The following is a 17,402-nucleotide window of genomic DNA, read 5'->3' as shown; positions in this document are numbered from 1 at the left end:
ACATGTTCTTAATCTTCCTCCCTGACCCTAATGTTCTAAATCTTAAATCCAATTCTAAGCAAATGACATATTGCAAGCATTTTAAAAAATAGTGTTGAGGCTGACTGGATTCACGAGCCCACCCACCTGCTGAAGTCAGATACCATGGCTGTTGCAGTCATCTACAAGGAATAAAATTACTCTAGCCAGTTATGACGCTGAAATGATTTGAGATGGGTACAGGAACAGATCTATGCCGGAGAAACGGAATCCCTGGTTTTAGTATTTGTATGACTGAAAGGAGTAATAATAAGCTTAATTTACAAAAGAGGAGAATTGAGAGTTGGAAGGGATTGACAGAACATAAAATGCAAAATGATGATAGGAGCGAATGTTAACAATCACTTCCCCCTTTACTAAAGCAGAGGACTCAAAGAGTATCAATAGCATTCCACTCTTAGTTCAATTAATGGAAGGAGGTGTGTGGGGGTGAGGCAGAGGCAGGGAAGTTCTAATAAAAGAGGTCATACCCAGGAAAGATAGATGAAATGGGCGGATCTAGGCAGTCACAGAGCAGCCATGAAGTCATCTGCCTCACGCTAAAGAGGCACTAGGAGAGAAGAGTGCTTCATTCTGCTTCATAATCCATGGGCTTGGTACACAGTTCCAAGATCCAGATGAACACCCTCTGCCCACAGGCCCCGCCTTTCCCTGAGTGCCGAGCTCAGCTCACTTCGCCCACAGGCTCCAGTTTGAGTCATCAGATGATACAGAAAAGCGTGTAAATTTTGAGGAAGACAGATGGGATAGTTATTGGGGAAGTGGGGAAGTCCAAAATGGACTTTCCTTCTATTCTTGCACTTCTGTACCTTCTTGAATTGATTTATTAGGAAAACAAGGAGGGAGGATAGACACTGAGCCTACAGTGAAGACATTTCCCTACGATGCCCATGTGCCCTGTCGGAGTCCATGCATTTGATTCTCTGTGATGGCTCCTGACTGTATGCCCTGCTAATGCAGATGCTAGGAAGCAGGTGATGGCTTCCTGCCACCCACATGGGAGACCTGGATTGAGTTCCCAACTCAGGCCGTTATAGACCTTTGAGGAGAGAACCAGTGAGTGGGAACTCGTGTGTGTGTGAGTGTGTGTGTGTGTGTCTCAAATAAAGCATGAGAGCTTTAAAAAAACTTTAAAAAATATTTTTAAAACTCTGATAATACTAATCATTTATTTCAGTCCAATCAAAGAAGATAATGCCGCATGGCATTAATCATTGCCTGAACGTTCTAAACATGTTGCCCGCCCCATGGCTCACCTCTGCCTAGTGATAGGAAAGAGCCACCCAAAGAGAGGATGTTAGGGTGAAATAGACACAAATTTCAGTTCTGCATCTCATGGATATGGCTTTCAGGAATTAGAGTTTGAGTGTGCGAAGATGAGTAACTTCTGCAGATGGAGGCAGCAATGGTTACACAACAAGGTGAATGTATTGAATGCCCCTGATCTTTACTCTTAAAATGGTTTTATTGGTTTTTAAAAATGAATTTTGTCTTAAACAGTCTTTGACATTCACCTATGTAATTATGTAAAAAAAAAAGAGTTCAAACATAGAAATAGAAAAGTATAATCAAATCTAACTTAATCAGTTACATTTAAATCAAGTAAGGAGTGCTTCTTATGACAGAAGCCTGTAAAAATCTATGACAATTGGCAGATTATGATTCAAGTAACTGTAACTTTTATGACATAAAATATTTTCAAAACATGAGTATTAATTTATCTTCAATAAATTAATAAAAGTCTGCACATTATTATTTTTAAAGGCTCCTAAGGAACTATAGATCAGAAAACAATAATTGACATCTATCAGATTGAAAAGCCCGCAGAAGAACCAGTGTGCAAACCCATGTATAAGTGACAATTTGAGGAATCAAGATTCAGATATGTCTTTCAACCTCCACTTCAGTGTGTGTCTCATGAGTACAGTAAGGTAGTAGAGATCAATGACTAAAGTTGTTTTGAAATTATCACACTTGGATTTTAGGATTTTTTTTTTTACTTTCATTGTTTCTCAATTGAATGTTTTTGACATAATTTTTCTCCTCTTACTACTACAGAACCTTATTTTTCCGCAGATGATGCCAAGGCAATCGTTGATTTCCATATCTGACTTTCACTCAGATTTTATTTGCTTTCTCTCTCACTGGTTAAAAAATGCAAATCAAATGCCTCCCCATGTCCTCAAGTCAAAACAACTCTGGAAAGAGAGTGATTATGCAGAGTTTATTCTAAAATCAAAAGCTAAATAAGACCTCCTACAGTTTTTGTTTAGTTAAAAACAACTTACTGAATCACATTTCTGATTAGGAATTTGAAAGTGCCAAAAGCCAGCATCCTGTGTCAGGATCATAATTTCCAATTTGCATAGGAAAAATTTGTATCTGTAGCACTGAAAGATAATTCCTCCTCTGCCTAAGAATATCCCTGTCCTTCTGTCCTGGGGCCCTGCTCTTTGCCGTTGCCACCTCCATCCTCTCCTCTGCAGACTTTCCTCTTTGTCCCTGCGGGTTTACGGAGGCCTTCTCTTCCTTAACTGCTCTTCAGCATTTGACCCCATTGGCCACTTCTTGAAACTGACACATCCCTTGGCTTCCCCAGAAAACATTCTCCTGCTTCTCTTCCCACCCTTGGCCAGCCCCTTCTAGAATTTCTCATGCACTCCTCTTCTACCCACCAGTAAGTGGTCCTGCATATCTGGATTCATCTTCACCTTCCATCTTCTCTCCCCTTGACTTTGCTCTCTTCAAGGAAATTCCTTGCATGTGATCCTATCCCAGTCATTCCATCTCAGCCCTCCCTTACTGCACTCAAGATTGATTCCTCTGGATATCTGGTAGCCACCCCAGACCCAGAATACCTTTGCTCTTTGCTCCATTACCCCTCTCCCAAATGTGTCTTGTCCTGAACCTCAAAGCTCAGAAATACCAGCACCCATCCATCCAGTTCCAACCCAAAGATCTCCCTTCACCCTCCTCTTCCCTCATCCCAAAGTCCCATTAGTCACCACCAAGTAGCTATTCTACTCATTAAGCTCTAAAACTCACCCTCCTCTTTCCTTTCCCACTGTCTCAGTTCAGGCTCTCAGCATTCCTCTCTTGGCCTCTTAGCTCTAATCATCTTCATGCCCATCACTCCCCTGTATCCACTCCTCTGGACACACCATCTGTCTCCCTAGAACACTGACTTGGTCAGACTCCTAGATTTAGTCACCAGGCCCCCTGGTGACTTCTGAAAAAAACTCTCGGCTGCTTAGCACAAATGGGAAGATTCTTCTCTCCCTAGACTTTCTCTCTTTCCTGTCTGATTTCCATCTGTCTATCCCACCTCCTCATACCCTGCCCTCCCCTCCCCTGAGGACACCCTCAGGAAAGGGCGTTGTACAGGAGAACTGTGCCAGTCAGGCCATCCTGGCTGACAACGCTCAGTCTTCAAACCTCAGTCCATGCATCACCTGCTCCAGAATCTGCCAGCAGAGCCGACTACCAGGAGGTTAGCTGTTTCCCAGCTCCCCCCGTTGGCCTCAGGAAGATGGGATTTCCAGTGTCAGTGTGCAGTGTCATTCATGAAACACAGGCAAACATAACACTCCTCACAAGTGCCAGGAACTGCATAGCTTTGAGAATTCTTTTTATTTTTTATTCATATAAAGAGAACAGATATCATGTATTTCATAGAATTCTAAAAAGATAACTACACTTCCAGCTCTCCCCCTACCCCCTTTCATTTTTTCCTTTCATGTTTGTAATAACACACTTTGAATTTACTTTATATTCACAGTCTTAACAGGCACCTCAGTACCCAACTCTAGTTATCCAGAATAGCCCAGTCACCTGTATTTGGAAATGTCACAGAGAAATCTAGTCTTACAGGAATTTAGCAGATATTTATTAGCAATCACTTTGTCTTTAGAGAATTCCGAGGTTCTAGAAAAAAGTCCCCATGGTAATGTGTTCTTCAGGTTATTTTGTAGCTTGGGTTATTCATTGAAGTGAACTGCCTCAACCAACTACATCACATAGTAGCCAGGAAACTGGCTTTTACGGAGCACGTATATCCAGTGTCTGGAAACTGAGACATGAAAAATGAGTAGGCATGGTCCACAAGATAAACTCAGATCAGTGAGGGGAGTACACTTGGAGAAGTGTTTTGTGTATGGCACACAGAAAATGCTTTGTAAGGTGTTACTTCATTCCAAACTGCGATCCAACTGGAAAATACAGTTTGACAGGCAGAATGTCACCAACTTTTCTAGGACCATGGAATCACATATTAAAGGTTATCCATTATAATCTGGGAAACCCTACAGACTGGCTTAAAAACCCTACAGACTCACGACTGGAACTCAAGGAAGGACCTGTTTGGCAATCAGGTCGTAATTTGGACAAAGAGAAGAAAGCTTTGGACAAGTGTGTATCAGCAGGTCAATGACATTGGGTCTTTGCGATAATAGGTTTAGGACCCTTCCTCTGCAGCCCTTTCCAGACTGCTCTATTTGGCATCAGGTATCGTGAATGTCTTTAGGAATCTCCCAGAGTTCTGAGAAAGTGAAACAGAACCTTTCATTTACTGCTGCAGGAAGATGGTTTCGGGTTCTTAGGAAAGCGCTTACATTGTAAGCTGTTCTTTATGTTCTACTTTATCTCTATATTACCCCAAAGCTGATGCATGATTACCACTGAACTATACTTTCTCTTGATTACTTCAGTGTATTTGTTCTCCGTAATTTGTTGATAAGGCAGTAATTCCTGGGGAAATAGAATGTAAGTAAGTAGATTTTAGTGTTGATTCTCTACCACAATTCAAAGTCACTGATGTGCTGTTGCCACCGCTGTTGTTTTTTGCAGAACTGCACAAATATTGAGTGTTTGCAGATCTCCTGTGCGGTAGGACGACTGGAAGGGGGAGAAAGTGCAGTCCTGAAGGTGCGATCACGATTATGGGCTCAGACGTTCCTCCAGGTAATAAAGCACACAGAACTCCCACGCGCCACTCACAGGGCACGTCTTAACAGCTCATCAGGAAGTTTCTTTTTTTCCTAAAGGATCTTATTTTTACTTTATTATTTTTTAAATTTAAGTTACACAATTTTTAATCTTTTGTAAAGTTAAATGTTGGTGTGAGTGTTCAGCCTAGTGATGAAGACCCAGGTTAAGACACCTGTGCCCCCTATCAGAATGCGTGGGTTCATTGCCTGGCTCTGGCTCCTGACTTGAGCTTCTTACCAGTGCAGACTGGGAGTCAACAGTGAAGGCTCCAGTACTTTGGTTCCTGCCACCCACGTGGGAGACCTGATTATAATCCTGGCTCCCAGTTTTGGCCCCAGCTGGGAGCTGTTGAAGACATTTGAGGAGTGAACCAGCAGTTAAAAATTCTTTCACTATCCCTCTCTCTTTTTGTATCTCAAATAAATTTAATATTTTTCATTTTTTAAATTAAAAAGCTTTAAAAATTTTTAAAAATATTTATTTATTTACTTGAAAGTCAGAGTTAAAGAGAGGCAGAGGCAGAGGGGGGGGGGAGGTTTTCATCTGCTGGTTCACTCCCCCAGATGGCTGCAACAGCTGGAACTGTGCCCATCCAAAGCCAGGAGCTTCTTCCAGGTCTCTCAAGGAGCCCAAGGACTTGGAGCATCTTCCACTGCTTTCCCAGGCCACAGCAGAGAGCTGGATCAGAAGTGGAGGAGGTGGGACTTGAACTGGCGCCCATGTGGGATGCCAGCACTGCAGGCAGCGACTTTACCCACTACACCACAGCACCAGCCACAGCTTTAAATATTTTAAAGTAAATTTCTGTAGGGAAGTTGAGCCAAGATCAGTTGATCAACTTTCCCGGCAGGTGAGGACAATTTAGATATCTGAAGTCCCCAGGATCTGAGTCAAACATGTTTAGCTCACTGCTGTACATTCAGTGCCAGGCATGGAGTAATTCCTTAGTTAACTATTAGTCAGTGGGAAAGCAATTCAAACCATGTGTTCAGAAAAGTAAAAATAGAAATCAGTTTGGAAGGGAAATGAGAAATTGTTCTAGAAAGTTCCTCCTGTCAAGTGGTTCTGCCACCAGTGCTTCAATGAGGACTGCCTCTCAGTATGATTCATATAGTGCTGAGTGCTTTGCCTCATCTGTCCTGTGGCATCCCACCCTGTGGATAATTCGATCATTCATTGTGTGCAGCATCTTAAAAGTTGAAAATCTCTTGTACTAAGAAAATGAAAATTTCATTTTGAAAAGAACATTTCTTTAGGCATTACCATTATTGTAGCCTTATTATGTGTGGAGGATTTTTTTGGAAAGACTAAATTTAAACTTCTACCATGTCTGTGCATATGTCAACTAGAAAATGCATTTGCTTCATTGTGCCATAAAAACCAAATGGTAAAATCTTTTTAAGTGTGGCTGCTATAAATATATAAATTTGCATCTCTAGATTTTCATGTTTTCTTGATTAAAAATACTTCTATAATCTCACTTAATTTTGTTTCTAAAATAAACACAAGGAAAATTGAAGAAAAGATTGTTCTGTAGGTTTTTTTTTTTTTAACCCCAGCAGCACTAACATTTTAGCCTACAGAGTTCTTGGTCAGAAGTCATCATGTGCATTATGGAATGTTTAGTAGTAGCCTGTCCTCTCCTCAGTGGACGCCAGCAGCAGCCCTATCCCAGTTGTGACAACCAAAAATGTCTCCAAATATTGTTAATATCCCATTGGGGTCAAACTGTCCCCAGTTTTGAGCCATTGACTTAAGAATAAGCACCCAATTTATTTGATCCTTTTTGCTTTTTTTTTTTTATCCAATTATTGATTCGTTTATTCACTCAGATATTTATGGGTCACCTGCTCTGTGCTTCTGGTTACAGGTGAGTCAGCATGAGTAAAGCAGACACAGAGCTCCTTTACAGAGCCACAGTCTCAGCAGAGGGGTCAGAAAATGAGCAGATAAACAGATGCGGAAGATCTGTTGAAACAGAGATGAGTACCTGGAAGAAAGTGAGTCAGGGTAGTGGGATAAGCAGTCGGGAAGTGGGCTGCTTCTGTAGGCAGGGAGGTGACCTGGAGCTGAGCTCCACATCATGGGAAGCCCCACGGGCAGAGTCCCAGACAGAACAAGCAGCAGTGCCAAGCCTCTGAGGCCACACACTTTTGACATGCTCAAAAGAACAATGAAGACCAGCCTGTGTCGCCACAGAGGTGGCGGAGGAATACCAAGGAATTATACACCACGGCAAGGAGTCTGGATTTTAGTCTAAGTGCCATGGACAGCCACTGAGGAAATTAGTCTACAAAGACATGTGAATAAATAAACTGATGCGTAGGCTCACAAGAGAATGCTATCCAGAAATAAAAAGGAAAGAATTAGATATGCATTAACATAGATGAGTCTCAGGAACATAATGCTGATTTCAAAGGGCAAGTAAAGATGATTGAATCACATAAAATTCAAAAGCAGGCAAAACTTTATAGAGACAAATGAAATCAAAGCAGAACATTTAGCGGGGCAGTAAGTAGCCTCTTGGGGTGTTCCCAGTCAGGGAGGAGCACGGAGGGTGTCACTTTAGGCAGCCGTAGGCATGCAGATGTTCTCATCGTGTGTAACAAATGGTGACATCTACATGTTCAATAAAACAGCTGTTACAGGGTGGTACTGCGAGCACCGAGATGGCTGGGAAATTTGTGCAGTAGTCCCAAAGGATATAATGGTGGATTAAACTGGGGTGGAAGCCGGCGCCGCGGCTCACTAGGCTAATCCTCCACCTTGCGGCGCCGGCACACCGGGTTCTAGTCCCAGTCAGGGCGCCGGATTCTGTCCCGGTTGCCCCTCTTCCAGGCCAGCTCTCTGCTGTGGCCAGGGAGTGCAGTGGAGGATGGCCCAAGTGCTTGGGCCCTGCACCCCATGGGAGACCAGGAGAAGTACCTGGCTCCTGCCATCGGATCGGCACGGTGCGCTGGTTGCAGCGCGCCGGCTGCGGCGGCCATTGGAGGGTGAACCAACGCAAAGGAAGACCTTTCTCTCTGTCTCTCTCTCTCACTGTCCACTCTGCCTGTCCAAAAAAAAAAAAAAAAAAAAAAAAACTGGGGTGGGACAGTGGAGTAAGGGAGATGAGCTGAGTCAGCATTTATTTTGAAGGGCAAACCTATGTTGAATCTATTGTGAGAAACTGAGGGAAAGGGAAGAATCAAGAATGACTCCATTGTTTTTTGCTTAGATAGTTTCGGGAGAGGAAACCAAGAGTTCTTCACAGTCCTACAGTTCTGATTCTGTTACCTCCTGCTGTGTAGCAAATTTCTCTGCAACCTAGCAGCTTAGAGCAACATGCATTCATCCCATCACTCTGAGAATGAGGAATCGGGCTGTAGCTTGGCTGGGGGTTCTGGTTCACATCTCTCCTGGGGTTACAGTTGAGAGGGCGGTGGGTCTGCAGAACACCTCACAAAGGGGAGTGCGGTACTTGCTGTCAGCAGGCCTGTGTGGCCCTCTCCATGGCGAGGCTTGGTGTCCTCACACAGCCACTAGCTTCCTCCAAGCAGGCAAGCCAGGAGAGAGCAAAGTGGCAACTGTGACCTTGGAAGTCACGTTCTGCCATTTCCAGTTTCCTATTGCTTATGCACCTCAGCCCTGTATGGGAGCAGCCCACACAAGGGTGTGTGTACCTGGAGGCAGGAATCACCAGGCGGGGGCCATGATGCACTAACCACAGATGCACTAACCAATTATTTGATTTCCCTCTTTTAGAGGAAGTTTATCTCAAAGCAAACACTATAAATCCCATTTTTCTCTGGTTGGATTAAAACTAGCAAGAAAGTATATTATAATCAATAAATTATAGTTTCCTAAGGCCAATGTCATAAACTATCACAAACTGATTGTCTTAAAAAGACAGAAATTTATTCTCTCACAATTCCAAAGGCCAAAAGTCCAAAACCAAGGTGTTGGTTCCTTCTGGAGATTTGAAGGGAGAGACCATCCCACACCTGCCTCTTACCTTCCTGTATTTGCTTGTAATCCTTGGCATTCACTGGTTTTTCCATACTTCTGTCTCTCCTCCCTCTTTCTGATCTATGTCCTTGTGTCTTATCCTTTCCTGTCTCTTTGAAGGGCACTTTCATTGAGGTCAGAGCATAATCTATTCACAGTATAAACTCATCTCAAACCCTACCTTAATTACACCTGCAAAGACTCTTATTCCAAATAAGGTCAGATTCTAAAATTCTGCAGAGACATGGAGTTGGGCAGGACATGATTTCAACCCACTAAAATCAACATTGCATGCCCACTCTATTCCATTTTGCCACAGTATTGTTGTGTATTTTTTTAATCTAATAGATATGCTTCTTAAAACACTTCACTCTCCTTAGTAATATCTGGGGAAGTACCCTGAGTTTCAGATGTTTATGTTATGACTCCGTTTTCTTTCTGTTCACTACTTACTTTTTTCATCTATTCTCAGACACATCATCACTAATCTTGGGCAAAATTTTGAACCAGAACCAAGTGAGTGTAGAAGCTTCAGAAGTTCTGGTAAATATTGGCAAACGTTTATTTGTGAACATATGGGTGAGAATGTTTTTGGATTTTATATCCACCCATTCACATGTGAAGCTGCCTGTTAGGAAAGTGGCATGTAAAAAACTACAGACTCACAGTAAAATGAAGTTCTGGGAGTGACGATGTGACTTACATTAGAATCTGTAGTCTCTGTCTTTGTTGACTACCAAGTCAGGAAGCAGGAGCTTTGTTCCACTCCTGGCTGTCTGTGTTCAAGGCACCTAACTTTCAATTTCTTCATCTGTGAAATGAAGAAGATGGACTGAGTTCTCCTTTTGTATCTAAAAATTTGCAGATTCTATGAGCAATTCACATGGATCCTCTCCTAATGGGTTATTTATGATGTTTGTTCTGCTTAGCTAAACTTAGCAATAACCCAGAATGCTTTATTAATAGCCTTCTTTTGTACTGTGTTGACACTTTGGTTGACTCAAAACAGACTATGTCTAAATGGTTCTCTAAACTTAAGCAAGTCAGCCAACCTTTCTAAAGACGCCTGTCTCTCTACAAATAGCCAGGTTTGTATTGAGAAATTACTGTGTACTTAAGCAGCATGGTAAATGCTTATATATGAACTATTCATGTAATTCATATAGCAGCTCCATGAGATATGTACTGTTATTATAAACTGCATTTTTAGAGAGGAGCAAACTAAGACACAGAGGTTAAATGGTCTCCCTACGGTCACATAGACAATCTTTGAGTGTTTGTCCTATGTATACTACAATGCTATATTGCTGGAGGAGAGATTACCATATGACAACTGCCTACTGTAGATTTTATATCATAATCACTATAGTAGACATTGCTAGACTGTAAACTATATTACAGGTTATTATACTATAAAGATATTCTAAAATATTATATATTAAACCTTTACAACTCTTCAAGCACGTATAAGCTACATGACATGCTATTTCAGAATCCAGTAAGAACATTTCATAATTCTTGGGTTATATTGCCCAGTAGAGTAGTATTATCTGGATGTGGCTAAAGTATTTAAATGTAAAGAAAATTAGAAGTTCATTTCCTCATCTCCATTAATCACACTTCACAGCTCATGGCCACTCCATGAGACTGTACAAAGAGCATTTCCATCATTCAAGAAAGTTCTATTTGACGCCATGTTTTATAACTTGAGGGAAGTTTATTCCCCTTCAAAATTGCAGGATGAGATGGTATAGTTGATTTTCATATCTATGAATATAGACCTAGATTGTGTTTTATGTTAGCTTCCTGACTTTCATTATATCCCTTCAGAAAGTTAAGACGCCTCCATTTGCCTTGTGACAATGTCATTTGCCACCTCAAAAGGCCAAACCTTTATCAAGAATCCACTTTACACTAACTATAATATTACAGATTTGAATAAACACAACAGCCTCCGCTCTCTGACTAGTCAGCAAAGACAGGCACAGTGATGTGCTTTTCAGACCAAGGGGCAAAATGCATTGGCTTTATTTCAAAACTCAGATATTAGCATGTACCATCCAAGTAAACTTTTGGATTCAGAACTGCTAGATATTTAACCCACTGAAATTCTGCTATAGGCAATGAAAAAGAAAAAAGACAAAGAAACTTGTGGGGTTATGCTAGGAGTTTTTTTGTTTTTGCTTTTGGAGAAGAAAGGAGAAAGCATCCCTCACATGCATGCATGGGCTTCTTATGGGCAGGAAGAATGTTTTGTCTTGTATCTTCTGCCCGTCCTGTGCAGCAACTGGCCCCTGCCACTGCTCATGACAGTTGCAATGGATGAAACAGCTAAGACCAAATGCTAGGCTGAGCTGGTTCACACGTCTTATGTATTCGGAGTGAAACCAGCCAAACTAACCAACAAACAAAATTGCAAATTATCCCTCTTGACCTAAAAGAAGCAGATATTCTGGAAGTGTAAGTTACGATGCTGGAGAAGATATGCAAGAGGCAACTTGTGATGCCTGGAGACGCTGGCATTGCCAGCTTGGCAAAACACAGCTGGATCCGGGGCTGCTCTGCTTCTAACACTTGTGCGCCACCAGCTCATTTCCAGAAAGAGTCTTCAGTCAGGAGCTGTGGCTGCCGTTTGTTGTGAAATCGGGCTTTTCTCCTGCATCCTTGCCACCTCATCCTGCTCTCAAACCACAGGCTTTCTAGCTTAATGAGGTTAGCAATGACTTTGTGCATTTCAGGATGAGAGGAGCAGTTCTGAACAGGTTTCCCCACCTCTCTCCAACTGTATTCCTCCAGATTGAGATAACAGCAAGGTTTCCAAACTTAGAAGAGAAATTGAGTGTTTCAAGGTTGCAAAAACTTGGGCTGCTGCTCCCCGCTGAGCCACACCCAAATCCAATTCTTTTCAGTCCAATGAGGCAGATGGTTCAGGATCAGAGGACAGAGATATCCAGAGGCTCAAGTTGGTGACTACCACTAGTAGGTCTTCCTAGCATTGCTTCCAGTCTCTTCCAAAAGTGAGATGGCTTCAGAAGTCTGAGCAATGCCAGACACATCTCCTCAAAGCTGGCACACTGTATTTAGACCTAGTGGAGGGGACATGCTGATTAAAAGGAATGTTGCCTACAACCCACAGCCACACGCCTTAGATACAACCAGGGCACAGCTTCAAAGGGATGGCGTTTTGGTTTCTTTTCTTTCTTCTGTTGAAGCAGAGTCATAGGACCTTCGGTGGCATCCAGTCATAACCCTGTTACCTCACTTGTGACGAGTTCATTGATCAAAGCTAACTTCAAATCCCTTCCCAGTTGGAGGACATAAGGGGCAGATTATTGTTTTGTAATTGACATACACAGAAGAAGCCAGAATGCACTCCAGAGAGTGTGTTGCAAAGAGGCCTTGCAAACTATCCTACAAATGAGCATAATTTGTCTTCCAGTAATGCTCCACACAGATACTTATGTGAGTGTAATTTACTTTATAGTCTGTTCATTCTCTTGACTTCTAAGGAAAGCTTTAAAAAATTACATAAAAATTTTAGATGGTTTCCTGAAGGCTTTCATGAAATTTGCCACATTCAGATTTATTTATTTATTTATTTATTTATTTTTTGACAGGCAGAGTGGACATTCAGAGAGAGAGACAGAGAGAAAGGTCTTCCTTCGCCGTTGGTTCACCCTCCAATGGCCTCCACGGCCGGTGTGCTGCGGCTGGCGCACCGCGCCAATCCAATGGCAGGAGCCAGGTACTTATCCTGGTCTCCCATGGGGTGCAGGGCCCAAGGACTTGGGCCATCCTCCACTGCACTCCCTGGCCACAGCAGAGAGTTGGCCTGGAAGAGGGGCAACTGGGACAGAATCTGGCGCCCCGACAGGGACTAGAACCCGGTGTGCCAGGGCCGCAAGGTGGAGGATCAGCCTAGTGAGCTGCGGCGCCGGCCCCACGTTCAGATTTTTAAAAAACAAATGGGCTATTGCGGCGCCAGCACACCGGGATCTAGTCCCGGTCGGGGCACCGGATTCTGTCCCGGTTGCCCCTCTTCCAGGCCAGCTCTCTGCTGTAGCCAGGGAGTGCAGTGGAGGATGGCCCAAGTGCTTGGGCCCTGCACCCCATGGGAGACCAGGAGAAGCACCTGGCTCCTGCCTTTGGATCAACGTGGTGCGCCGGCCGCAGTGCACCAGCCACGGCGGCCATTGGAGGGTGAACCAATGGCAAAAGGAAGACCTTTCTCTCTGTCTCTCTCTCTCACTGTCCACTCTGCCTGTCAAAAAAAAAAAAAAAAATGGGCTAAGGAAAAACTTACTTTAATTGTGTGGGAATGAGAATCCAATTTTCAGTCTCCCCAATAACTACCTTAATCTTTTAATGTTTTGTTATTTAGTTTGCATGCATTTATTAGCATTATAGTTTCGTCAAAGACTGAACAACAAAAATTTTTGTCATTTTAATATCTTAAAAAAGTTATACATTTGAAAATTGTGCCTGGACTTTTCAAATTAAATTTCTATATTCATATATAGCCTAGGCCTCCCTAGAATGCCAGTTTTCCTAACTACACAGCCTTCCTGAAGAGCCAGAAGGAAGCCTCAACTATTTGCATTCCATCAATTTGCTTTGGGTCCCCCTGCATTTTGGCTCTTGTTAGCTAAAGGTCGGGAGAGGAGTGTCTTGTATTCCCAAGCCCACACATTCTAAATGATAACTACACATTCCTCCCACCACTCAGAGCGTCACCTCCTACTGAAATGAGGGAGAACAACTTTTCAGTGAAGCAGGACTCACATCTCACAACACTGCGGTCAAGGGGGAAATTATTATTTTAGCCTGCATGCTTCAGTTCAGTGAATAACAATTTTCTGGCAGTAAATCAATAGAGTGAATATTGGATCTTCATTTGCTCTTAAAGAAGACCCAGTGTGTCTGGAAGAAGTCACAGTAATTGAGGGACTTTTAAAACAGTTAAATGCTCATATTTAGCACACCTAGAGACAAAACAGAACAACTTGCATCTATATTTTGAAGGCCATCTCAGAAAAAGAGTCACTTGCAGAGATACCAAAGAGTGGCAGAACTCATTGCAGGTTTACCCACCCTTAACCAAAATTTCTGTATTTCTAGTGTCTGCTTATTTCAGTCTTGGAGGACATTGCCAGAGAAAAGTACATAATTGCTGTCTCTCCTCACTCAACTCTCTCCTGCAGAATATATTGTGGAGCTGGTAAGCTCCAAACACAAAGATGGGGAAATAAAAAGGCTAGTTGCTTGGTTTGATTGGTTTATGCCATGTATGTGTAACAATATTGCACTGTACCCCATCAAAGCATGTAAGTATTACATGTTAATCAAAATTTTGAAATAATTGTAAAAGGGCAAAAATAAAAATCTATGTACCCCATAAAAATGTACAAGTATTATATATTAGTTGAAAATAATTTTTAAAAGAGTAAGAAATTAATTTTATCACACAATTCAGAGGGAGGTAAACATTTTCTGCTTTCCTAAGCCAGGCTAGGATGTCTGCAGTTCTTGGCTGACAAGACTTGCTTGCAGTATGTTGGCTTCTGTCTATATGGTGAACATGCAAATTGGTCAGAACAAGATTTTAGTTAGGTTAATCCTAAATGATCATCCTGTTCTGCGATTCGTACTTGAGATAGAAATCTCTTTCCAGTGGAAAAATTTATCATTAGTTGTTTAGATTTTGTCACCCCAGAAGGCTTGGTTTCTGGGGAATGTTGAGCGTACAACGTGGGCTCATAAAATGAACATGTGCTTATTCAACAGCCAGGAGGTAAGAGACAGAGTGCCCTTGACTGCCAGGCACTGGCAGGTGTTTCACCAACTCAGAAGCCTCATCTCTGCATTAGTCACCACCTCTGTCATTTTTATGAGTATGCTAACCATAAGCAAATCGTTGTGCAGAACAGAGGCAGCCATGGTGGGAAAGGTGGGGATGCCAGAGAGGCAGGGCATTTGCTGAGGACTAGCAGTCAGCCGGGGTGGGTGCAGGGGTAGGACATGGTCAAGGGCTACGAACTCCAGCTGCCTTTCCACTCTTAAGCTGACTACAATATGGTAGTGATTGTGTTTACATGAGTCAATTGCTATATGGAAGAGGAAGGTTTTTCAAAAAAAAATAAGACTAATATAGTTGCTTTTTAAAGGGCAAAACGGGAAGCACTGAACATTGAACATGGAATTAATATTATGACTTCGCCTGTAGTTGCATAGTCTAATGCCCCTTGCCTTTCTCGTGCAGAGTAGCTTTGACACCAATCCAACTGATCATAATCCAACTGATCATAGTCTAGTAACTCACTTTTCCCATTCCTTAGAGCACCAGAGCATTTCTTTTTTAAAGAAAAGGATAGCTTTTTTTTTTCTTCTGAAAAAGCATAGAAGAAATGTTGCTTTTGGAGACTAACTCTAACACAAGGAACAGACTGCCTGTGAGCTGTGAGGTTTAGGGGCTATCTGCCAACCACTCAATCTGCTCAGGCCCCAGGCTGTGGCTGGATTAGGTGCTAGAGCAGACAGTGTGTCGATATCCCCTTATCATGAACTGCAGGCCTCAGTTTATCTCTCTCCCTTCTCTTATACCTTCCTGAGCTTCCTAATCTAGTCAAGGGAGAGAAAAATGTTGCACTTAATAGTTGAAATAATTAAACTTTTTGTAGATTTTTTTGTCAAATAATCAAACCATTAGATGTATTCATTCACTGTCCACCCTTGTGGTCAGTCAACCAGTATGAAGCCCTCCCAGGCACATTGTTCCAGGTGCCATGGAAGAACCTTATATTTCATGATAGATGCCTTGTATTTTTGTATCATCTGATTGCAGAGAAAGGTAATAGAGAAAAATAAGGCACACAGACACGTCAAACTTCCTGAACACACATGACAAGCACAGGCTCATTGCGGAGAGCTGAGAATCAACTGAGATGAATCCTAGGTGTGTCTGCTACTCAGCAAAGACTGTGGTTTGGAAACCACTGGGAACCACGGTGAAGATTGGTGATGAATGGAAAATGTGAGGAATCAAAGCACAGCCAAGAGCCAAGGAGTAGAGGAAAGAAGAGAAAGAAAGGTCCCTCGGAGAAGCACGTTTCTCCACGCTGTACCTTCTAAAGTTCAGATCTCATCACATGCACCCAGGACCTTTGAGAAAAGCAGGACGTGTAAGATCAAAGCTCTCATGCAGAGCTGCTGCAGAGATGCAGCTCTCTGATCTGTGTCCCAAAGATGTGACTTCAAGAATAGGAATATGATTTTCTATCTTTTTTTTATTGAACTTGGAGACTAAAGACAACTTCTTCATGACTACACATGCATCTGTGTATGTCGTTATGATGTGTACACACAGAATCTCATGACTCGAATTTCTCTGTGTCTACTGGTGAGCATGGAAAGGAAATTAGATTGAAATCACCAAGTGCACATCAGATCTTATGAGCGACGATGTCCAAATTTTATAAGAACAGTTCTCAAATAAATTCTCAATTAAAATAGAAATGCCAGGAGAGAAGATAATATCAGAACAATGACAAGCATAAAAGAATTTTTCCAGGGGTCAGTGTTGTCTTGTGGCAGGTTAAGCTGCCTTCAATGCCAGCATCCTATATTAGCAGCACTTGGAGTCTTGGCCTCTCTGCTTCCGATCTAGTGCCCTGCCAATGTGCCAGGGAAAGCAGCAGAAGATGGCCTGAATCCTTGGGTCCCTGACACCCATACAGGAGATTCGGATGGAGTTCCAGGCTCCTGGCTTCAGACTGGCCCAGTCCCAGCTGTTGTGGCAATTTGGAGAGTGAAACAGTAGGGTGGAAGATTTTCTATTTCCCTCTCAGTTCATTCAAGAACAAACTAAATGATGAGGACTAGTGCTGAAAAGTTTTGTCAAAAACCGTGTGGCTCTGGAGCAGTGGTTCTGAGTGGGGTGATTCTGCTCCCCGGGGCCATTTGGCAATGGCTAGAGACATGTTTGATTGTCACAAGTGCAGAAGGGGCTGTCCAGAGGGGGTTCTAATCATTCCACAGTGCACAGGACAGACCCCAAATGCTAATGGTGCCAAGGCTGAGAAACCCAGCTCTGGGTCTTCTGTATAAAACGCAATCTGAGGAATTTCTTTATAACTTAGTGCCACTCTCCCTTTTAAACTATTTCCCTCTATCAGATAAGAATTTTGTAAGCCACCACGCCTCCTGTTGTCTTTCTAACAGAAATTATAATAATGCTATCCTTGCTCCTTCTGATGAGTCTGATTTTCTAATTTTATTTTAATCTATTGTATGCAAGTCTCTTATTAATAAGACAAGTTTTCTTTAGAACTAGAAAGCGGTGAATGGTTGGTTGAATGGATGGACAGACTGATGAATGGATGGGGGAATAGGTT

General features: G+C 42.5%; 1 protein-coding gene across 1 annotated transcript in view; it reads left to right on the top strand.

The window, feature by feature from the left end:
* Positions 1-17,402, top strand: part of ITGA8 (integrin subunit alpha 8) — a 194,490-nt gene that overhangs the window by 162,407 nt on the left and 14,681 nt on the right. Inside the window, exon 27 of the mRNA XM_002717427.5 lies at positions 4,885-4,998. Within this exon, the coding sequence (XP_002717473.2) occupies positions 4,885-4,998 (114 nt within the window). The remainder of the gene's footprint in view (positions 1-4,884; positions 4,999-17,402) is intronic.

Source organism: Oryctolagus cuniculus, chromosome 13 (genome assembly GCF_964237555.1).
Source record: "Oryctolagus cuniculus chromosome 13, mOryCun1.1, whole genome shotgun sequence".
Classification (NCBI taxonomy): domain Eukaryota; kingdom Metazoa; phylum Chordata; class Mammalia; order Lagomorpha; family Leporidae; genus Oryctolagus; species Oryctolagus cuniculus.
Note: the sequence above shows the minus strand (reverse complement) of the source record. Positions and strands in the feature narration are given on the sequence as shown.